Source organism: Cotesia glomerata, linkage group LG8 (assembly GCF_020080835.1).
Source record: "Cotesia glomerata isolate CgM1 linkage group LG8, MPM_Cglom_v2.3, whole genome shotgun sequence".
Taxonomy (NCBI): domain Eukaryota; kingdom Metazoa; phylum Arthropoda; class Insecta; order Hymenoptera; family Braconidae; genus Cotesia; species Cotesia glomerata.
In genome coordinates, this window is record NC_058165.1 from 6,021,455 (window position 1) to 6,046,043 (window position 24,589).

At 30.7% G+C, this 24,589-nt stretch overlaps 2 protein-coding genes and 1 non-coding gene across 3 annotated transcripts in view; all 3 read left to right on the forward strand.

Moving 5' to 3' along the window:
• The first annotated feature begins 665 nt into the window (after positions 1-665).
• LOC123271040 (homeobox protein extradenticle-like) lies at positions 666-1,979 on the forward strand. The gene has a single exon (XM_044737274.1). The coding sequence runs from the start codon at positions 736-738 to the stop codon at positions 1,882-1,884; it is 1,149 nt and encodes a 382-aa protein (XP_044593209.1). The 5' UTR covers positions 666-735; the 3' UTR covers positions 1,885-1,979.
• Positions 1,980-6,308: 4,329 nt separating this feature from the next.
• Trnag-gcc lies at positions 6,309-6,379 on the forward strand. The gene has a single exon. It is a non-coding gene; the product is annotated as a tRNA-Gly (tRNA).
• A 1,243-nt stretch (positions 6,380-7,622) lies between these two features.
• Positions 7,623-24,589, forward strand: part of LOC123271027 (putative aminopeptidase-2) — a 28,192-nt gene continuing 11,225 nt past the window's right edge. Inside the window, exons 1-14 of the mRNA XM_044737245.1 lie at positions 7,623-8,144; positions 8,227-8,382; positions 14,479-14,959; positions 15,048-15,286; positions 16,063-16,424; positions 16,498-16,775; positions 17,598-17,785; positions 17,863-18,039; positions 18,108-18,260; positions 18,355-18,984; positions 20,870-21,025; positions 21,087-21,558; positions 23,035-23,273; positions 23,360-23,721. Of these exons, the coding sequence (XP_044593180.1) occupies positions 7,636-8,144; positions 8,227-8,382; positions 14,479-14,959; positions 15,048-15,286; positions 16,063-16,424; positions 16,498-16,775; positions 17,598-17,785; positions 17,863-18,039; positions 18,108-18,260; positions 18,355-18,984; positions 20,870-21,025; positions 21,087-21,558; positions 23,035-23,273; positions 23,360-23,721 (4,402 nt within the window). The 5' untranslated portion in view covers positions 7,623-7,635. The remainder of the gene's footprint in view (positions 8,145-8,226; positions 8,383-14,478; positions 14,960-15,047; positions 15,287-16,062; positions 16,425-16,497; positions 16,776-17,597; positions 17,786-17,862; positions 18,040-18,107; positions 18,261-18,354; positions 18,985-20,869; positions 21,026-21,086; positions 21,559-23,034; positions 23,274-23,359; positions 23,722-24,589) is intronic.

Genomic DNA, 24,589 nt, shown 5'->3' on the forward strand with positions numbered 1-24,589 from the left:
GAAAAAAATCAATTTTTCCACTTTAATTCGATTTTTAAGGGTCTTCTGATGAGTTTATGAAAAAATAAATATTTTCATTCAAAAGCTGAGAATTTTTCCTACAAAATACAATGTTTGTCGATTTTGTTTAAAAATGTTTTTCATATCAGAAAAATTGACAAAAAAGTTGAAAAAAAATTTTTTCCAAAATTTCAAAAAATCATAACTTCAAGACCGCTGCGTATTAAGAGCTAAAACTCTCAGGGAATTTTTGTCTTATGATAGAGAACACCTCCATAAATTTTAAACATAATCCGCGAGGGTCGCCCCGTAAAAATGTTCTTATTTGGTGGAATGACCCAAATATAAAATTATAAAAAATGCTTATCATTTACTTAAACCGTTTTTTAGGAATTGTTCTTTGCTACTCTAGCATATGACGGATGATGAAATATAGAAGACAGGGAACGTGGTATCGAGACTCTACAAACTTATCACGACATTTCTATGCTAAACGCTTCTACTAGAGTATCCTTTAGCGAAAGCAGTTATTTTAAATATAATTTGTCACCTAGGCCTTATTACCCGCCTACCTTAATTTCTTTTAATTTTTTTGCCAAAGAAAAATTTTTCTTCTATTGCATAAATTTTATAAATAATAATTAAATTATATTTTATATTTTTATTCCAGTGAACTAGTTGAGAGCAGCGCAAATTGGTGAAATATCACAGCCAAGAGAATATAACCTTGGACCAATGGGAGAAAACGTTCAAAATACCGACGGATTTAGCAGCATGATTCCGATCAGCTCTAGCAGCCAGAGTCCTCAACATACCGTTGAAGTTTGGGACATTTTATTATCCCAACTTGCAAGTACTCCCTCCCAAAACTGGGATGACGTGCTGGTTAAGAAACAAGAGTTCAACTCTCATAGAATGCAAAAAGCATTATTCTCGGTGCTTTGTGAGTTAAAAGACAAGAAAGGTTCACTACTAAAAAACATCCAAGAAGCTCCTCCAGATCCTCAACTTATAAGATTAGATCACATGCTGAAAGCTGAAGGCATTACTGACGAAAAAGTAGGAGCTGCGTCAGAAGCTGGAGCCGATAGTATTGAAAACGCTGAATATCGTGCTAAGCTTGCTCAAATCAGACAATACTACTATGAACAGCTCGATAAATATAACCAGTCTCTCAATGACTTCACTTCGCATGTTGTGACTCTTCTGAGGCAACACAGCAACATAAGACCAATCACAGCCGAAGAAGTTGATAACATAAGCCGAATTATCAGGAGAAAATTCTTGAGCGTCCAGATACAGCTGAAACAAATAATCTGCGAAGCTGTTATGATTTTAAAGAGTCGATTCCTTGATGCCAGACGAAAAAGACGGAACTTCAGCAAGCAAGCGTCTGATGTGCTCAACGACTACTTCTACGAGCATCTGAGCAATCCGTATCCCAGTGATGATGATAAAGAAGAACTAGCAAGACAATGTGGCATTACCGTCAGCCAAGTGTCTAATTGGTTCGGCAACAAAAGGATACGTTACAAAAAAAATATAGGCAAAACGCAAGAAGAAGCTAATATGTACGCTGCTAAAAAAGCAGCAGCCGCATCGTACAATGTGTCTCAGCGTACATCTACGTCAGCGGTGTTTCCAGTGCCATCGACTAGTTCTCAAAATTTGACAGAATCCGGTGTCAGGGGTCATGGAAGTAAAGACGGTTCACAACCCTACAATGACGCGTCAATGGGTTATAATACGATACACCAAAGCAAGGAGTTGGTTCCTGAGCCGAAATGGGTTCCTCGTGAGACTATTCCCGAGTTTCCAATCCTCCACAATTCACCAGATTCTGATTCGGATTCTCGAGAGAATAAAAAACGTCCACGGCTTTAAGTGTAATAATAGAAAAATAAAATGATTTTTTTTGTATATTTGTGGATGTTCAGTAGTATTATCAATTCTTGCAAGTAGAAAATTTTTTTTAATAAAAGTAATGATAAGAACTAATTATTTTCAAAAAGTTTTTCGAGATTTTTTAAGCTTCCATACCATAAAATAAAATTTATTGTCTAGAATTAATTTACTTTCACATGTAAGAAATATTGAAGAATTATTTAGAAGATACTATTGTTGTTAGGATTCATTCAAATAACAATACAAAATTCCATTTAATTAAATATATTATATAAATTCAAATAAACTAGGGGGAGTCAGTCAGTCTCCGGACAAGGTTCGGAGCCTAAGATATTTATCGGTGGACTGACTTCTACATCTCTGATTCTACATCCTGAGTACAATTCATTAAAAAATGATAAAATTGCAACGCTGTGTCTTAGGTTACCCTATGGTAGAAAAGTCGTTAGAGTCCAGCTCTCACGCTCACTGTTAGGCTGGAGCGCGACGACATTGTTATCGAAAGCGATTTTCGTTACCTTGCGAAACAGTCGTAATTCTAAGAGTTTTAAATATTTAATATAATAAATTCATTTTTGTTAATTTGTGCACTGAAAAAAAAGTTTTTTTCTACCAAGGGAATGTTTCCTTCTGGATAAAAAATTGGTATTCTTATGATTAAAATACGAAAGTTTTTTAACTATAAGAATATAGTTTTCTCACTGTCAAAAAAACTAGATTTATAATAAAACGTGGTATTTTAAGGTTAAGAATACCAGTTTTTTTAAATCACAAAAACTCGAGTAAAAAATTTAGTATTCTAGGTGGAAAAAAATTTTTTTTTCAGTGTGAACTAAAACTTAGGGGTTAAACTATATATATTTAGATCATTTCAAGTCAAACAATTTGTCATATGTTTTGCCTCGTGATTAGTTTACCGCGAATATATGTTTCGGATTACCCGGGAAAAAATGATCAGACATGAACAGGCATGAGTCTTCAGGCGTGTGTGTGTGAGTGTGTACATTCTCTACTTGTTGATGTTTTGCCGAGTAGAGTAGTTCAGACAGTCTAAGAGCGTGAGGGTCCGGTGGACAGCGCGACTTAGTTAGAAACTGCGGTATAGACGCTCAATAAGAGGGTACCGTAGGATTAAGAATTTTTGTTAGTTTTAAGTTCTGGCCAGCCGTTAGTTAGGCTGTTAGTTTTAAGAGGTCCTGGTCAGCCGTTAGTTAGGCTGTAGTCTTAAGTTGTTAATTGTAGTGTGAGTGCGTGAGTGACCACCAATTGTTATTTTATATGGTTAATAAATATCGATATATTGTTAAATAAAAATTTATTTCTTTCAGATCACCTTCCTCCACTCTCTCTCTCCCTGTAGATTATAAGCTCAGCTCTGGTTTCCGGTTCCAGGAACCGAGATACAAAATCCTGGTGGCGCCCTTGTTAATTTAGAATCATTTTTGCTAGGTATTGTTTTACTTTATTAAATTAATTAAGGGGCCAATGAGCGGAAAAAAACACCCGTTACAGTATGTAAGAATAACTAACTTGGAAAAAATACAAAAATTATGACAAGGAAAGTAAGAACTAGGCGTTACAACTTCAAGCAGGAAAAATTATGAGTAGGAATATTTAGCAACGAATGGTTGAGCAGGAAATAATTTGGGGGCGGGATAATTGCAGGCTATGCAGTTCGGAAACTATAAGTAGAAAAAGAGATACGGGTGATAAAAAAAAAAGGAGATAACTTAGTTAGCAATTAAATTATTAACATGCAGAATTTACCAAAAGAAGAAACAGTCATATAACCTCGGTATCAAATCTATGACCATAAGCAGATTAAAAAAAATACTCAAGAAAATATCCCAATAAATTATCTTTAAATAATTTTATGTTCTTTTATAAGGCTAGCAAATAACTTAAATATAAAGAAGAAGCAAAAAATAGTCTAGACTGTTAATGCGATACATAAGCTGGGAAATTTACAGTCATAAATAAAATTGAACAAATGAATGCATTTTTTTTTTTAGATAAAATAAACGCACTTAAAAATACGGATTTAAAATCTAAATTTGAAATAAAATATATTATTTATATTATTTGTCAAACAAAGTAACCATTTTCGCCTATGCAATAAAAATATAAAATTATTTAAATTAATTTGATTTTCAACTAAGAGTAGTTGTATGATGGAACATCATAGAACAAAAAAAATTAGGAAAACGGTTGACCCTGAAGGCCATCCCTGCAACTTCCGGCTCATTTCGTATCTAAGCGCTGAAAGTGCATTTATGATGTTTTTGAGCTCTTCGAGCTCAAAAACACAGTTTGTGTGTTATTTTGAGCTCTTCAAGCTCAATAAGATAGCTTTCCTATGCTTTTGAGTTCTTCGAGCTCAAAAATCTTATCAAAGTTCGATAACACACGATTTTTAAAATTTTCAAACTGCTATAACTTTTGAATGAATTAACCGATTTGCACGCGGTTAGCGGCAATCGATGTAGTTTATTAAGCTCTTTAAATGATTTTAAACAAAAAAATTAGTAAAACGGTTCACCCTAAAGGCCATCCCTACAATTTCACGCTAATTTTATACCTGGGCGCTTAAAATTGTACTTATCACGTTTTTGAGATTTTTGAGCTCAAAATATAATTTATGTGATATTTTGAGCTCGCTAAGCTCAAAGAGATAGTATATCTATGCATTTGAGCTCTTTGAGCTCAAAAGTCAAGTAGAAGTTTCATTGAACACTGTTTTTGGAATTTTAAAACCGCAATAACTTTTGAATGGATCAACGCGAATGGATTTTCACGTGGTTGGCGGCATTCAACGCAGTTTTATCAGTGTCATAATGAATTTTCAGGTTTTAATTGATCGGACCAAAAATTTCGGAGTAATTCCGAAAAAACACTTTTTTCGATTATCTTTCGTTCACGACATCTCTCGAACGAATCAACCGATTTCGACCAGCTTGGTGGCGATCGACGTGGTTTTTTATTGTCTAGAGCTGAATAGTTTTTGGAATCGATCGGTGGAGCCGTTTAAAAGTTATACAAAAAAAACCACATTTGAAAAATTGTTTTTTCTTAGTTTTTTTCAGATTTCTCAAAATCTACCGATTTGAATCGGTCTAAATTATACTTAAAATCTAAGTTTGGCCAAGCCCTTTCAAATGGCACCAACCGTGATAAAATCGGTTGAGCCGTTCAAAAGTTATAAGCGGTTCACAAACACACACACACACACACACACACACACACACACACACACACACACACACACACACACACACACAGAGCAGCTCAACCCTGAAGACATCCCAACTATCACATTGGACGAGTTGATAGAGGCAGGCAATCGAGTAGGGAATAATAAGGCGCCAGGATTGGACGGAATCCCTAATATTGCCCTGAAATCAATCCTTAGGGCAGCACCGGCATTATTCCTGGACGTTTACGATACATGCCTGAAGGAAGGGACTTTTCCCCAGAAGTGGAAACAGCAACGGCTAGTGCTACTTCCGAAGGGGAAAAAGCCGCCGAAAGAACCGTCATCCTATCGACCACTCTGCATGTTAGACACGGCCGGCAAGATATTCGAGCGCATAATTCATCAGAAAATAGAGGGAATCTCTTTGCAAAACCAATCCAAAATTGAAACAACTTACATTGACAATTTTGGATCCTTTAACGTGCCAAGCTTATATACCTTACACACTGTACACCCATCAAATCTGCGCTATAGGGTTTCTTAATCAAGGTACCTGTCTTGGTGACAGTGGAGGGCCTCTTGTGTGGAATCGCCAATTGCTTGGACTTGTATCGTATGGAATACCTTGTGCCACTGGTCATCCAGTTGTTTTTACCAGTATTCCTTCTTACATTCCTTGGATTACAGAAGTAATGGCGCAATAAAATTATTGTCTGATATTGTTAACTTGAAGCAAATAAATAAAATTTACGAATCTGAGGACTAGTTTTTCTACAATTCATCCAACTTATAACTAAAATATCTATATTTTAAGAAAATATTGCTTATTTAAGTCAAGATATCCATTTTAGAATAAATTTTATTCTATTTTGTGTTAAAATTAATCCATAGTCGCATCGAAATAAAATCTGATGGCAATATAACCATTCTTATACATTGTACAATGTGATTGAAAGTCTTTAAAAGCATTCGATAGACGATTAAAGATTAGAGACTCTCTAATATTGGCCCTGGGTGCTTGGTGCTCTTCCAATTGACTTTAGGAACTCACTTCCACTCCGCTTAGACCATGGAAGCGGCAGAGAAAGTAACTCTTCCCCTCTACAATTCCTATTTAATTGTGGTGGGGGTCGAATTTAAAGGGACGTTGAAATTATAGAGACTCTGGTAGACTAGCTTACTACTGAACTCTGTTTCTCGGCGAATATGAGCACTGGTGGTTCAATGGTAGAATGCTCGCCTGCCACGCGGGCGATCCGGGTTCGATTCCCGGCTAGTGCAATTTTTTGTAAATTTTTAAAAAAATTTTAACAATAGTTCACCCTGCAGGCCATCCCTGGAACTTTTTGCTGTGATAAAGCTTAAAACGATTAGATAATTTTCTAGATGAGTAATCTTTTATTACACGGAGAGAAAAAAATATCGATAAATAAGAAATTACATTGTATCTTGTCAACTGATGATATTTTTAAAGATATAAGCTCATCTTGATATTACACTCATCGAAACCTTTCATTTTAGGAGCTGATTTTCAAAAGGGTATCTTTTCATATTTTGAAAGAGCAGTTTTTAGAGCTTTTAAATATTAGTTACTTCGAGAATTATAAAGACTTCTCAATGAAAATTGAATTGTAGCTTCATAACTGATAGCACTTTATAGCTAAATTAAAAAAGCTCGATAAAAATATTCAAAATTGAAGATAACCAGTGTTTTGTCTCGATTAACCAAAAATGAAAAGATACCCTTTTGAAACTCAACTCCTCGTCTGAGTACCCACATGAATTTTTCGTATATTTTATATATTTCACAAATATCATATACAAATATATGTTAAATATATAAAAAATTCATATGGGTATTCAAATGGAAGGTATCAATGAGTGTAATATCGAGATGAGCTTATATTTCTGAAAATGTCAATAATTAAAAAATTTTCAAGTAATTTAACGAGATTCATAATTTAACACCTTATATACATGGCTGGATATCCCAGAGGAAATAGTAAGAATGGAATTAAAAATACCTATATAATCGTTAAATTAATTTTTTAGACTACTTTTGGCGATAATAAATACAAAATATCATTTTTATTTCGTTTATTCTATTGTCAAAATCAATAAATCCTAATCAAGAATTTAAGAACTATCAGCTTTAGATAACATATTCCGATTAAATATATTTTTTTTAAATATATTTATCTCACAAGAAGTGTTTTAATAATCTTTTGTAAATAAAATAAAGATAATAATAATAATTTTCTGTGAGGAAAGTTTTAATTAAAATATATTGTTAATAATGATTACTCATTACTTGCAAAAACGATCTGCGTAGAAAATGATTTTATTTTTCATATATTTATAATGTTATAAAATTTCCAATCAGTGGTATATTTTGTATAGTCTGATTATTAGTATTATCAGTTTCATTCAATTTTTAATTAACGAGATAAAATCTTTATCATCAATCAAATCACCTATGTTTAAGATACACGCAGTAAGATTCGAATGTTAGTTATAATTCTGCCGGTTGTGCGATAATGTTATCTAATAAATTTTTGTGGCTACTATATGCGATTTATTACTTCTTTTATAGTATAGAATATTCAGATGCTTTTAAATTAAAAAATTCACATTTTAACGATGAGAAAAATACAAGCATTCATGATATCGATTTTCGTTTACCGAAAAATATTATTCCAATTTCGTATACAATTATTTTGACACCAATTATAAGTAAAAATAATTTTACATTCAGTGGTGATGTAACAATTAAAACTCGAGTTAATATTGAAACGGATGAAATTATCTTCCATCGTGGACAAAATATTACGATAGATGAAATTTCAATTATTAATAGCAGAAAAGGGCCGATTGAAAAATTTAATAACACGTATTATGATAAAACGGAGAAACATGTGTCTTCACTAAACACTCGCGTGCCTGTGAATTCGACAACTGTTATACAAATATTGTACAATGGAATCATACGAGATGATATGATCGGTTTTTACAGAAGCTCATATTTTTCTGAAACTGGTGATGTAAGGTAAGTTGATTTAATTTTAAGTAATTAAACACAAATAAAAATTAAAGAAGCTATTATTATTAATATCTTATTTTCTTCTTAGATGGTTAGCTGCGACACAATTCCAAACTACTCATGCAAGACATGCTTTTCCTTGTTTCGATGAACCAAATTTAAAAGCTAATTTTACCATCATTATTCGTCGGCCCAAATCTTACACGAGTTTGAGTAATATGCCTCTCAAAAGAACAGTAACAATGTAAAAATAATAATTAATTAATCGATTTTTTACTAAATCAATATCTGTGAAGAAATTTTCTGATCCGACCATAAATCTTTTATAATCTTTGTGTATGGTCATGTCAGTAAATTTTTTTACGAATGTAAGGTACCAGCGGGTAATAAGGCCTAGCTAAGAGAGATTTCCAAAAAAATCCAAAACATTGCATTTAATAAATTTTTTTATCTCAGGAATGTGGACAAGATAGGATCATAATAACAAATTACATTATTATTTCTGCGACGTTTCGGTCATTTATTTGACCTTCCTCAGGCATCTGAAAATTTCACATGTTAATAACCAACAACATAACATAACAATTGTTACAAATACAATATTTACCATCCCAGTCAGCATCCAAGTCAGAAAGATTTCAGTATGAAGTCTTTTAAAAAAACTTCTTATAGAAGTCCTAATGTGACGTCTTAAGGAGCTCTTTTTTACGAGGTCAGAACTAAGAGCTCTTAATGAACTCATAAGTTTGGAGTCAATTTTCTGACATCTAACTGAGTCCCTTTTTTGGACCTCTTTTTGAGTTGCGTATAATGAGCTTATAGACATTATAAACAAAAACACAAATTTATTTTTAATATAAAGCTGTCAAAATCTTATTCATTTTTCATTTATTACTTTCCTGATTGAGAAATTAAATTGAAAATGATTAAAAATAATTCGAATTAAATGATTTAAAACAATTTGAATAGATTAATATATAGATATACACTTGGCATAGGTTAACTCATTTCTCTTAATCCAGGTTAATTAAATTTTTCAAAAATTTTAAATTATATTATGAAGTAATAGGCAATAATGTTAAAATCTGGTTCGTAATCAAACTAATTTAGATAAAAAAATAAAATTGGATTCTTATCTGAAAAAATTATGTGAACTTTCTACATTTAAGGAGTACTTTGCATGTATCAATTTTAAACATTTTATTCGAATTTAACGATATCTTATAACTATATACTTATTAATTATTGTTGAATTTTTAATATTAATTAATTTATCTATTAGATTTTATATTGTGAAAAGTAAACAAAATTTATATAGACTATTTAAAAAAATATTACAGGTAGACTTTTGAATATTTTTTAGTATATAAATATTCGTAAAAGTTACTTTTTCTCTATCGATACACAGTATCAAATAGAATAAATAATATAGACAATGATCGCAATATTTCATCACTATATAAACTTAGCTTATAAGAATAATGAGATGTGTAACGACATATCGTTTGAACAGCGTAGGGGGTTAGGTATCGATCTAGCACGCGCGCGACTCGGGTTCGAATCTTAGTTATGGTAATTGCGATTTTCACTTTCTCTCTTTAAACCGACAATATTCGGTCTAACTAAAATAATAAACATTCGAAATCAGCATCGGTGCTTCATGAAACTCTGAATTATTTTTCATAATTTACTTTTATTATTATTATTATTATTATTATTATTAATATTATTTTTGTTGTGTTCTTATTATTGTTATCATTATAATAGCGTATAGAGATCAAAAATCATTCATTTATGCGAGTTCAGAAAAAAGAGCTCTTTGAGAGCTCGTTTTGATGAGTTCTTAAAGTCTACAATAAGCGGCGCATTCGACCTCTTCAGAAGGTCTTAAAAACGTCTTTTAGACGTAGACTCTGACGTCCAAATCGGAAATCTGAGCTCATTCGGAATAACTTAATACGTCATTTTGCTATCTGGGATAATACGAATTCTAACAATCACTATCTTACATTGCACAGTTGCCTTAGTCATATAAATCTTTACATAATTAATAAAACTGGTAAATTTATTAATTATTACAAACTCCAGAAATAAAGTCAACACGACACTTATAAAAATTGTTAATTGCATGGCACCGATTAGCCTGCCTTCAAAACATTAGGTACATGAATCATACTATACAATCTAAAAACATCTGTCATCTATACTTAAGCGCGAAGCGCGCAGGTATGCTCTACTCTCGCCTAAAAATCGTGATTTCGATTAAGACGTGATTTTCATAATTTAAACGAAAAAAATTATGGATAAAAAGCATATTGAAATAAATAATAATAACTATAGAACACGTTAAAAAAATTTTCTTATCGATTAAATAAGATTTCTCAGAAAAAACTCGTTTTTCTGATGAATTAAATGAAATAGAGAGTGGTATTCACGGGAGCTATGGGCTTGATAACACCACAACTTTGTCAAAAAATCACTTTCACGATTAAATTTTTTTTTTATTTTATTCCTGAGGAAGTTTATCAAAACCCTTGTGAAAATTGCGTGTCAAAAAAATTCCGTTTCGATACAGTTAATTTTTTTCGATTGTCAGTTCGGTGACTTTTTCTGCGATTTCGGCAGCCATATATATTATTTTTCATAAACAGAATTAAAATAACTATAAACACCCGAGTCGAAATTTCAATCGGATATTGAACCTCCTGATCCGAAATTGATCGTACTTTGAGCTCCATGGTCCGACTAGTTCGTCTATTGAACTTCCTGATCCGAAATTGATCTTACTTTGAGCTCCATGGTCCGACTAGTTCCGATTTTGAACGTTTTGGACGTACTGTTTACCGAGAAATCGGATTTTGAACTCCTCGGTCCGACCATTCATCGAGAGATCCGACTTTAAACCTTCAAGTCCGATAAAAGTAATAAATAAAATTTTATTAATTATAAATAATTATTGAACAAATTAAACTAATCACAAAAATAATTTCTGTCCATATTAACCTGTAATTTTCATGGATTTATTCTATTTATTTATACATTTATTATGTTTTTATAATTTCTCAAGCGCAATATAATTTGTGTTAAATTACATTTTTCGAGAAATAGTTCAATTTATTTTTTTTTTTTTTTCAAAATCCTATGAATATATAAAGATAATATTATAATATGTGTTGAAATTAAGAAATTTTAAACACATACATCAAAAATATATTTACATTATAAAATACATCAGTTTTAAAAAATGTAAAAAACCTACTAGAAAATACTATTAAAAATAATTATTTATTCCTTGTAAACAATTTTTTCACAATATATATTCTTCAAATAAAGAGGTAATTATAATAAATTCATACATATTTTTAATTAAAAAAAAATAAGTCTTAAATATATTTCTGATGTAATATTTAATACATAAAATGTAATTAGATTTTTGGCAAAAATCGTGATAAAACTTCATGGATACTTCTATTATTCTCGTTCCGTGTTATTTATCGGTACTGCTTCATAGATTTGTGTCTGAATTTTTACACGCTTTTTATAATTATAAGCTTCATTTGTATGTTTGTTTGTAACCGACTCCTGTGAACTTGATTTTGACCCACTTCAAACGGTCAGATTTCATTTAAACTTCGTAGACTTATCGAGGACCGATGACAATACATTAATTTGATGAGATTATTCCATTATCCTAATTAAGATCGTCAAGATTGAATGATTTTTTCACGCATCCTTCGCGTGAGAGCAAGAGAGATAGGGCAAGCGCGTGGTCTTGCGTATGCGTACTATTTTGATTCGAGCACTCGGCTCGGCACAATAGTCAAGGCAATAGTCATAATTATAGTTACTAATAGTAATCACGGAATTAATAGTAGTTTAAAATAAATAAACCAAACTAAAAAGTAGAAACTAAATAATAGTTTAAAAAAAAACTAAAAAAAAACGCTTTTTATAGAAAACCAAACTAAAAAATATAAAATAAATTTTAATAAATTTGGATTAAGAATAATATAAAAAATTTTAATAAATATAAATTAATAATAGTGTAAATAAGAAAAAAATGTATTTTATTTAAAAAAAAGCGTGGGGTGCTTTTTAAGCTATTGTCGAAATAATAATCCTTCTACTTATATCTGTCAATAAAATATTTATAACTATTGACACCATGCACCCTACGCTTTTTTTTTGCAATAAAGTACATATTTTTCTTATTTACACTATTGTTAATTTACATTTATCCAAATTCATTTTCTCTTTTTTAGTTTGGTTTTCTATAAAAAGCATGTCTTTTAGTTTATTTTAAACTTATTACTTATTAAATTTAATTTAATTACTTATTAAACTATATTACTTATTATATAGAAGCAAGGTGCTGCTAATGATTCTACCGCGACACCTTCAATGTTTTCAGTTTTATCGCACTTACATAAGAATGATCTTCTATCATTTAAAAAATTATCACCATTAGCAACAAATACGTTATTTGCAACTACTCCACGAATAATAGTAAAGTGATGATTAATTTTACAATTACGAATGTTTTGTAAATAAATACAGCATGATCATTGCATAAAACAATTAATCAGTCCAAATTGGAGATGGTTATTTTTTAGATATTGCACCACTAAAGATTGTGTTTGCAAGTTATCTTTATACATTTCAGAGACATATAGCTTATTCTTTTTCATAAGCCTCAAGTATAGTCTTATAGTAATACTATCAATTAATAACTCACTTCATTGAATTTCAAGCATAATTATTAATGGAATATCAACATTTTCAAGACACTTGTAATTGGCAACACTGTAACAATTATCAGAAGTTTGATTCAAAATTTTTGTGTGTACTTTTTTGTCCTGACAAAAATTACGTACATTTTCATTTGCTGATAGTTGAATAAATTTTGTCATTATTATGAATTGGCTTTGAGATCTTGCTAGCTGCCTATCAATATGTCAGGTACCATGCAACAGTGTTAATATTTGATTATTCAGATCTTCGAATTCATAGCACGTATGAACCCACAAAAGTCCTAAATTTTTCACTGTCAGGTAAATGGATTAATGAGTGTATATTTAATTTATTATTTAACCAAAACAATTGCATATCGTTAAAATTGATTTGGTCTTAAAAAAATTAAAATGTAATAAGTTACAGTTGAATTTTTAATACTCTAATTTTAAACATTAAAATCTAAAATAAGATATTAAAAATATACAGAACAATGTACAAAGTCTAAGGTAATATAAGATAAGAACTTAGTTCTTGCATTTTTTTAACTAATAAACGTTTGTAAAAAATAGTTAATTTTCATCTAAAAACAATATCAAGTAACATAAATTATATAAATGATAAACCGTCACCTTACAGATTTAGTTTATGAGAATGATGAGATGTACATCACCTTATCGGTCGTACGGCGTAGGGGTTAGTTATCGGTCTGGCAATCGCGCGGCTTGGATTCGAATCTCGGTTAGAACGGAATGCGATTTTCACTTTATTTCTATAATTAGCAATAGTTAGGTCTAAATTAAGAGTCAAATGGTCTAACATTGCGTTACCTCTACATCAAAATCAAACTAAAAAAATGGCATTGAAAAATTCTTTTTTTTATAAATTTTTAATCAAATGGCATGAGCCAGACTTAAAAATTAACTATGGCCCAGTCCTGGTATTATTATTATTATTATCATTATAAAATACGATCAAGGCGTTCAAAATCGGACCGAATTTTTATTTCTGTCTGATCGTACTTTGGACTCCAGAGTGGTAAAAACGGAAATTTGTACCACGGTGGAGTTCAAAATACGATAAAATTTAACATGAAAATTTATCGTACTTTGAACTCCATGATCCGAAGTTGATCGTACCTTAGGAGGTTCAAAATACGATCAAAATTTCGACTCGGGCAAGCAGAAACTATACATACATGATGGTATAATTACTAACTGTTTTATCATCTGTGAAAATTTTTTTTTAGTTCGACCTACAGAGGGGATAATACTACTCGCGGGAAAATTCAAATTAAAAACGAATAATTTTTGTTATGATCTAAATAATTTATGTATGACATGAGCGCTTAAGGCATGCTCACTTGGATTTTCCAAACTTTTTAAAACATAATTTTACTAATATTAACTAAGTTTTTTTTTTCAAGTTCAAATAAACTTTTTTATTACTATCAAATAAAATTGTCTCTTAGTATAGAGTGGCCTTTAGAGGAAGCGGTTATTATAAATATAATTTCTGTCACTCAGGCCTTATTACTCGCGGGTACCTTATACATAAAAACAAAAAAAAATAATTTTTTTTCTTTTTCTATGTCTTTCTAATTATTTAGTTCCGATGAATTAGAATCGGATACTTATGAAAGCAGTATCCCAATGTCGACTTATCTCGTAGCCTTTGTCGTGACCCCTGATTTCAAATCCAACCGAGATGAAAAAAATAACATAACAGTTTGGGCTCAACCATTAGCTGTAAATTTAACTAATTACGCATTGAAAGTTGGTTACCATGCACTAAATTATTTTACAAGTCTATTCAATGAAAGTTATCAAATAGAAAAAATGGATATGATAGCAGTGCCAGATTTTTCAGCCGGAGCTATGGAAAATTGGGGTCTCATAACCTACCGAGAAAATTACTTACTCTATGATGAAACAGAATCATCGGATAGTGCACAGCAAAAAGTAGCATCTACGATTGTTCATGAGTGCGCTCATATGTGGTTTGGAAATTTAGTCACCCCGGAATGGTGGGGGTATTTGTGGCTCAGTGAGGGGTTTGCTAATTATTACCAATACTTTGTCACGTCTCTGGTAATAATCATAAATTATAATTATCACGATTATATACTGGTAGTGAATAATAATCATGAAATTTTATGATTTTTAATGATTCTTTAAGATTGAATCTGACTGGGCGATGGATCAACAATACATTGTAGATCACTTCCAATCGGTACTTCAAAATGATGGATTAGAATCATCGAAACCGATGACCAGACAAATCAATTCTACATCAGATATTTCTACAATGGGTGATACAATAACTTATTCAAAGGGTGGGAGTATTTTACGAATGATGAATTTAGTTTTGGGATCAGATATTTTCAATTCTGCTATTCAGAATTACATTAAAACAAAGTAACTATGCATAGAAAAAAATTAAATTGATTTGAGAAAAATATCTAACTTCTAATTCGTTTTTAAATTAATTATATAAAACTTAGAAAATCCAAACGTGCACGACTCATAATGCTTATTTAATTATGAAATAAGAATAAAATAAAAAATGTGAAAAAAATCTACAACATCTGTTATAGGACGATAATGCTTAGGCACCTCTAGTAGAATAAATCTACATAATATAATATATAGATAAATATAATTTTGGTTCTTTAATTTTATTAATTGCAATTAAACGACACTGAGCTACATAGCTATTCGCAGGATCTACAATTTCTTAAAAGAATTATAAAAACAAATTTGACTGAATTAATAGATTTTTTGGCAAGTTACAGTGTTTACGGATTTAATACTTGACGGACGGGAAAATTTCTTAAACTATTTTGATGTTTTTTCCGTTTTTATTGCACTAAATAAATTTTTGAAAAGTATGTAATTAATCTCGATTAAATAATCCTAACAATAATATACAAAATATCTTGACTCTGTGAACTAAGGAGAGTATAATAATAAAAATAGTTGCCGAAATGAAGCGAAAAAAATTTTTCGATCGTAAAGCACTCTCTGATGCTTCGCATGATGAGCCGTGCAAAAGTTACTTGATATGCTTCTAGCTGCGAAACAGTAAATAGTCACTTTCAAATTTTTTGGATCAAAAACATTTTTCTTGAATCAACTAGTTTTTTTTTTTTTGTTTACTGTTTAAATGACTTTATGTGTTCTTTCCATCTCAGAAAATATCAATCAGCTACTCCGAATGATCTTTGGAAGTCATTCCAACAACAACTTGATTCAAGTAACAAAAGCCTTCCTGCATCCGTCGAAACAATAATGACTTCATGGACGAGTCAATCTGGCTATCCTATCGTAACAGTTACAATCCAAAATAATACAGCTCAATTACGGCAAGAACGTTTTTCGATAAGAAATGAATCAGCCGACGATAATTCAACCTGGTGGATTCCTTTGACTTGGACCACGAAATCAGAACATAATTTCGAAATAACTTCACCACGATATTGGTTGAGTGAAAAAAAATCGGAAATTAAATTAAATGCATCGGATGAATGGATTATTTTTAATATCAAACAATCTGGTACATTTACTAAAATTGTATTTTCATTTCCATTCATACTGACAATTTATTATATCTTAATAATTTTTTTTAGGTTTTTATCGGATAAATTACGATCAACAAACATGGGATCGCATTATTAACCTATTGAACAGCGACTCGTTCAAAGAAATAAGTGTGATTAATCGAGCCGGTATCGTTGATGACTTACTAAATTTAGCACGGGCTGGTCTTATTGATTATTCTACTGCTTTAAACGGACTTAAATATCTTAGGAAGGAAACAGAATACTTACCTTTTAAATCAGCACTTACTGGACTTGAATACTTACACAAACGTTTTATTAGTCAAGAAAACTATCAACTATTTGCTGTAAGCAAATATATTGCATGAAAAATGCCAAAAGGACGTATGAAATACTTTTTTTTCCAATCACTTTGCAAACATATTTTGATCTGAAAAATAAAAAAAATTTTAAGTCCCAAAAAATGTATGTCTCAAATTATATATTTGAATGACTCTAAGAGTGAAAATAAAAAATATTAATAATATTTTTATTATAAAAATCGCTATCAGGCTACTAAAGAGCCAAATTTCCAAAGTTTTAAGTATATTAATAATCATAACCATCTTTTAAATGAGTGAATTTTTTCTTGATCTGAATCTTACAAAATAGTAAAGAAAAAAAAATTGGGTAATTTTCGAGAATTCCTAATGGAGTCAAATAAAACTGAAAAAAAAATTTTACAATTTTAAAGAAATTAAAGAAAAATTGTTTAGTTGCCCATTTTGCACCATTTTGAGTTCAATTTTTCATATTTTACCTTTATTATGATATTGCTTTTTCGATGTTGCATTCTTTTCATGTTTTATAATACAAAACAATTTTCTTTATACGCCCTTTTGGCTTCAAGAAAAATTTTCCTGACAAAAGGGCATATATTTTGGAGATACGCCCTTTTGACATTACTAACTCAAAATATTTTCTTACTGATCTTGATGTTTAGAACGATTTTAAGCTAATTGACAAAAAAATTTTTTTTGTACGCCCTTTTGTCACAAAGGCCTATCATACCGAAGGAGCACACCCTTTTAGCGTTTGTCAGGCGATATAATTTTGATGACTTGATAAATAAAAATTCCACATAAATTACTGATAAATTATTATTGAACTGGAATATATTCGACTTTCAGGAATTCATCTTAAATTTAATAACTCCAATGTACAACCACTTAAACTTTGAGGATGAAATTAATGATGATCGACTTACTGTATTACTTCGAGCAGAACTTAACAAGTGGGCTTGTAAACTAGATCATAAAAAATGTGTTGATAAATCATTGAATTATTTTACAGAATGGATGAAAAATTCTTCTAAAATGTAAATTTTTTTTACAATTATAATCCGCTTTAACAATTATTTAAAATTTTTCTTGAATTATGTAATTTTTTTTTAAGAATTCCAAAAAATTCAAAGAACATCGTATACTGTACGGCTGCAAGACTGAGCTCTACCGGAAATAATGATTCGATTCCTGAATATATGCTAGATAAATTGTTAAGTAACTTTACGATAGAAACTCCAATGATTTTAGAGACACAAGCTTGCACAAGGAATATTACTGTATTAAAACGGTAATTACTATAATTTTTAATGAGCAAATAAATAAACATATGTATTGTTTTTTTAATATTGATTCAAGGGTATCAAAAATAATACTAGAAGGATTCGAAAGTAGTAAAATTCGAAAACAAGACGGGATATATTTTTTTAAATCCGTTGCGCAATCGAGTCCATTTGGCGCTGAATATATTCTCGAATTTATTAATGATCATTATGATGAATTACTGGATTAGTAAGTATATATAATTAGAATAGCGCGACTCTTTTATTGATTATTTATGTTAGATAACTTTGATAAATCATAAAATTATTTTTTTTTCTTTCAGTTTGGGGGATATTAATTCAATTGCCGATATTATCGCACTTGCATCTCAGCAATTTTCGAGTAAAAATCTCATTAATAAATTAAAAATATTCATAACAAATAACAGCAAAATATTAGATCCAATCATCAATTCAATAAACTCATCCTTAAGACTTTCTCAATTTGAACTTAATTTTTACGAAAAAAATTCACCTATAATCATTCCATGGATTGAAGAATATAATACAAAATTAAATGGAAATTCTGGTGAAAAATCAAACGAATATCGACTCCCTCAAAATATAGTGCCAAAAAAATATACCATCAAATTAACACCATTTATCGAACCAGGAAACTTTACATTCAAAGGCTATGTTGAAATAATTGCTTACATTGTAAATTCGACTAATAAAGTCGTTTTACACATTGATGATATTAACTACGAAACCGTTGCTCTTAGCGTCGACGATAAACAGATTAAAGTAAACTCAACAGCAGAAGATAAGAAGTATCATTTCATGAATATTACTACGAATGAACAAATGATCAAGGGATCGCAATTGAAGATTACAATTGAATATACTGGAAATCTTAATGCAGAAATGAGTGGTTTTTATCGAAGTTCTTACATTGACGACTTCAATAAAACAAAGTAATATATTATTATGCTTATCTTCATAAATATAATTATCAACATCATTATTATTATTATCACTGTCATCATCAATTTTACTATCAGTACCGGTGAAAAAATTTTTTGATATGGCCATATACGCTCATATGTGGCCATATCAAAATTTCTGAAATGTTTTGCTTATATATAGTCTGGTGTGTCCTTATATGGTCTGATATGCGCATAAATAAATTTATATACAGCCACGTGTTCTGGTATGGTCTGATATGGAAATTGGCGATATTAGGCCATATCGAGGTTATATCAAGAAGTATATAGTTATATCTGGCTTGATGTATCTTGATATGACCATATAAGGCATATTTGTCCTGATATAGCCTGATATGACCATCTCGGCCATATATGTGCGGATATAGACTAATGTGGTCATATATGTCCTGATATATCCTAATATGGCCATATATGCCATATATTTCTTGGTATATCCTTGTATGGTCATATATCGACGGTACTTTGGTAAAACTCGTATCTTCTACACGGAAAAAACGAGATTTAACTGGTTTCCATGTTGGACGGAACCTAGTTCCATCTATAGTGAAAAAAATTTACAAATGGTTACTACTTCTACGTAGATTGTAGTAGGCACAGTTTTCGTTTATTTCAGTTCAATCCGAGATGGGGCTCAGAGCCATCTGAGATTTATTTGTCTCAGATGGTTGTCAGTACCACGCGCATGCTCGTCAGTCCCATCTTACATAGAAGTGGCGTCCATTTGGAATTTAACTAGAATCTATCTACAGATAGTCCCTATTTTTACATTATTATTTTCAAGTGCATTTTGCAATCAAATATATATGAATAATAAGTATATTATATTGAATAATACAGATTATAATTTTATTCCAAATCAAAAAACTAAACCTTAATAATTAAAAAAAAAAAATTTTAATTTAAAATTAAAAAAAAAAAATTTTAATTTCAGTGTGGTACTATTTTTTAAAATAAGATGAAGATTGGTATTCATCAACATCTTATTTTAAAAAATAATTCCACACTGAAATTAAAATTTTTTTTTTTATTTTTTAATTTTAATTTTAATTTTAATTTTTTCATTTTAAATTTAAAATTTTTTTTTTAAACTTATTAAGGTTTAGTTTGTTGATTTGGTTTGTTGAATAAAATTATAATCTGTATTATTTATTATAATATACTTATTCATGTATATTGACAAAACACTTGTTACTACTGCAGATAGATTCTAGTTAAGAAATGGACGCCACTATGGGACTGACGAGCATGCACTGACAACCATCTGAGACATCTCCGGATCTCAGGCAACGAGCTGTGCCTCTACATAAAAGTAGTAACCATTTGTAAATTTTTTTCACTATAGATGGAACTAGGTTCCATCCAACATGGAAACCAGTTAAATCTCGTTTTTTCCGTGTATGTATTTTAAATGAGAGATATGAGGTTTTACCAAAGTACCGTCGATATGCCTATTTTTTCCGGGATTCATATGACATATATGGAATCCCGGAAAAATTAGACCGGAAAAAAACTTTTTTTTTTTTGTAACAAAAAATGAAGTGATCATTCTGGGGGTGCTTGTTTTTCAGGAAAAATTGTGGGTGTGATATTTTATTACAATTTTAATGAAATAATATGAATTTTTCATAAAACTTTAAAATTTTTTCCGGTTACCTATTGCCATATATGTCATATATGTCCTGATATAGTCATATGATATGCCATTTATGTTCTGATATAGCCTAATATGGCGATGTGAATAAGCTTGATATAGCCTTAATTTTCTTCACAGTATCCTTAGAATATAATCTTAATATGATTATTAATTTTATTAAGACAATAAATTATAATCTCTAATGATCCATGTCTGCAGATGGTTAGCAGCCACCCATTTAGAACCAGTTGGAGCTAGAAGAGTATTTCCTTGTTTTGATGAACCAGGTTTAAAAGCTACTTTCCAATTGAGTGTTAGCCGTCTAGTCGACTACAAAGCTATAAGTAACACTTTATTGAAATCCACCGTTAAAGAGTAAGCTTAAAGTTTGATATCAATAAATAACAATTTTTATAAATTAATATTTTCTTAACAGCGGTGATCGATACATCGATACTTTTGAACCAACTCCGATTATGTCGACGTATTTAGTAGCTCTTATTGTATCAGATTTCAATTCAGTCAGTCAAGATAAGTCTTTCTCTTCATGGGCACGACCAAACGCCATTATCCAAGCCGATTATTCATCTTCAATAATAAAACCAATAATTAATTTCTTCGAAAAAGCCTTAGGTCACTCTTATCAACTGCCTAAATTAGACATGATCGCGTTGCCTGACTTTGCATCAGGTGCTATGGAAAACTGGGGTCTTATAACGTATCGTGAAACAAACATGCTGTATCATCCTGACTATTCGCCTATAACATCGAAACAAGCTATTGCAAACGTTGTTGCTCATGAAATAGCTCATCAGTGGTTTGGTAATTTAGTCAGTCCTCATTGGTGGAGTTATGTTTGGCTCAGCGAAGGATTTGCAAGATATTACCAGTATCATGCTACCTCAACAGTATTCTTAATTAATTTTTAATTACAATCTTATTCACATTTCTAGTAGCAATTTTTGTATTGAGAAAATTTGGCTTAAGATTCTTGATCAAGTAACTTCATCCCGATTCTTAGAATTCTAGAGTAAGATACCGTTGGCGTCTTTCTTAATCAAGAATCTTGTTGCAGACTTGATAAGTATTGCTAAATGCTTGCTTTCAAAATCTCGTCCTCGCGGTTTTTGAAATACCGTAAATTTTGGGTATTAATGCGCTTACCATAAACTTACCGTTATAATTCTGAAATAATACGGTATTTCTGTGGTCATATTGGCCAGTTTCTTTACTGTATCACTATAAAATTTTCTATTAAATTTAACTATGGTGCGTTGCATTCCTGGGCTATAACACGGCTGACAACAAATTTTATTAATTGCACCTATTAAATTTTAAAATGTTCCATAGTAAACGTATGCGCATTAGTCATAAATTAAACTAACGTACCTACGTTTACTATGGGACATTTTAAAATTTAACATGTACAATTGATAAAATTTGTTATCAGTCTCGTTATAGGCCAGGAATGCAATGCACCATAGTAAAATTTAATAGAAAATTTTTACAGTGTAGTTATGCGGCGCCGCGACTAGATAACCGCGACAAAATAACCGAAGATAAATAATTATTTATCCATTTAAGCCGTGGACAAAATAACTATGTGACAAAATAACCGCGGTTATTTTATCTGCGGTTCTTTTGTTATGACGCTTTAGGGTAAACATACACACTGATAAAAAAATTGACGACTCAAGAGCCAAACTCTTGAACCAAGAATTCCATTTTGAAGAAAATGATTTTCTTGAGTCAAGAGAATAAATTCTTGACTCAAGAAAATTTTCTTAGACCAAGAATAATTTCTCAGCTCAAGAATTTATTCTCTTGACTCAAGAAAATCATTTTCTTCAAAATGGAATTCTTTGTTCAAGAGTTTGGCTCTTGAGTCAAGTCAATTTCTTTATCAATGCAGCATTTAGATATATCGTTTAAATACTGAATCTTTGCGGCTTTTCTCAAACCGCGAGGGTGCTTAAGGTAGTTATCGTGGTACAATATTGTCAAAAAATTAGAGATTATGCGCACCGCAAAAGCATATGAGCTTGTAGCTAAGTAATCCATAATTTTTACGCGACTGTACCCGTTGAGACGCAACCCATGCAGAGAGCGTGTGCAATCAATGTTAAATATCCAATTTTTAATTGAATTCATCTCGGCTTATAGGTGGTCAATCGACTTCAAATTTTTAGGGTAATTATATCATGATGTCCTTAATAAGTATACAAAAATTTAGAATTTTCTAACGGTATGCCTTAACCACGACAACTACCTCAAGAATTCTTTACAAATAACTGTGAAATAGTCTGCTCAAAAAAACTTTTCCAAAAACATTGTTACTAAGGATTGTAACTACAATTTACAAAAAAAATTTTTTTCTTCTTTAGATTGAACCTAGTTGGGGACTAGAATCTCAATTTGTTGTTGAACAACTCCAAACATCGTTTTCTGAAGACGGTTTGCCTTCATCTCATCCCATGTCTCACAATGTAAATAGTCCGGCTGAGATTTCAAATATTTTTGATACAATATCATACTCAAAAGCCGGAAGTATTCTACGTATGATTGAGAAAAATTTTGGATCTAACTTATTTTACGCGGCACTTAATGATTACTTAGGCATGAGGTCAGCTACACATCGAATATAATTAATATTACAATAAATGATACACATATAATTTATTTTTTATCGTTATTAATGATCATTTATAGAAATTACTCAGATGCAATACCGGATCACTTATTTACCGCTTTTCAAAAGCAAACAGACAAAGCAAATATGAATTTAAATATTACAACTATTTTGAACTCTTGGACAACTCAACCAGGATTTCCAGTAGTTAATGTCAAAATTTTTAATGAAACTGTTACGTTGTCACAAGAGCGGTTTTTATTACAAAATCCGGATGATATATCAGTGAACAAAACTTGGTGGATTCCTATCAGTTGGACTTCAAATGACAATTCTGATTTTAATTCAACTATTACTAAATATTGGTTTTATAAATCTGATGATTCTGTTAAAATAAACACAACTTCCGCTAAATGGATTATTTTTAATGTGCAACAATCTGGTAAATATCTATAATTGTTACTTTTTTTAAAATAAAATTCATTTTAATCTTTAAGAATAGAACATGTCGGTGCGCTATTAGAAATTTTGTTATTGCATGCCTCATAACGCGAAGCGGTTGAGATAGTGTACTTTCGACCAGTCAAGGTCAAGCAATTTAAGGTAGTACCCTCGGTTAAAGATTTACCATTCAGAATTTGATATATAAGTAGATTATAGTTAGACAATAAGCCCTGTAAATTGTTGAAACACTGTCTTATAAGTAATTACAGTTTTTATTTTATTCGACAAAAAGTGACCTTCAGATTTAAATAAAAATTTAAGTGATGAAAATAATTTATTTTACTTTTAATTACTTTCCATAATTAAAAGTACAAATTCAGAGCATGTGATAACAATAATAAATAAAAAAATTAGAAAAACGGTTGACCCTGAAGGCCATCCCTGCAACTTCCCGCTAATTCCATACCTAGGCGCTTAAAATTGCACTTATGACGTTTTCGAGCTCAAAAATACAATTTATGTGTTATTTTGAGCTCTCCGAGCTCAATGAGATAGCTTTGCTATGCTTTTGAGCTCTTCGAGCTCAAAAGTCTTATCAAAATTCGATGAAACACGATTTTTATAATTTTCAAACTGCTGTAACTTTTTAATAAATCAACCGATTTTCACGCGGTAGGCGGCGATCGATGTGGTTTTTTGAGCTCTATAAATGATTCTGAGCAAAAAAATTGATCTGATGAAAAATTTCGGAGTTATTACAAAAAAAACACTTTTTTCGATTTTTTTCGACAACGATATCTCACGAACGCATCAACCGATTCTGACGTTCTATGTGATGATCGATGCAGGATTTCAAGGTTAAGAGC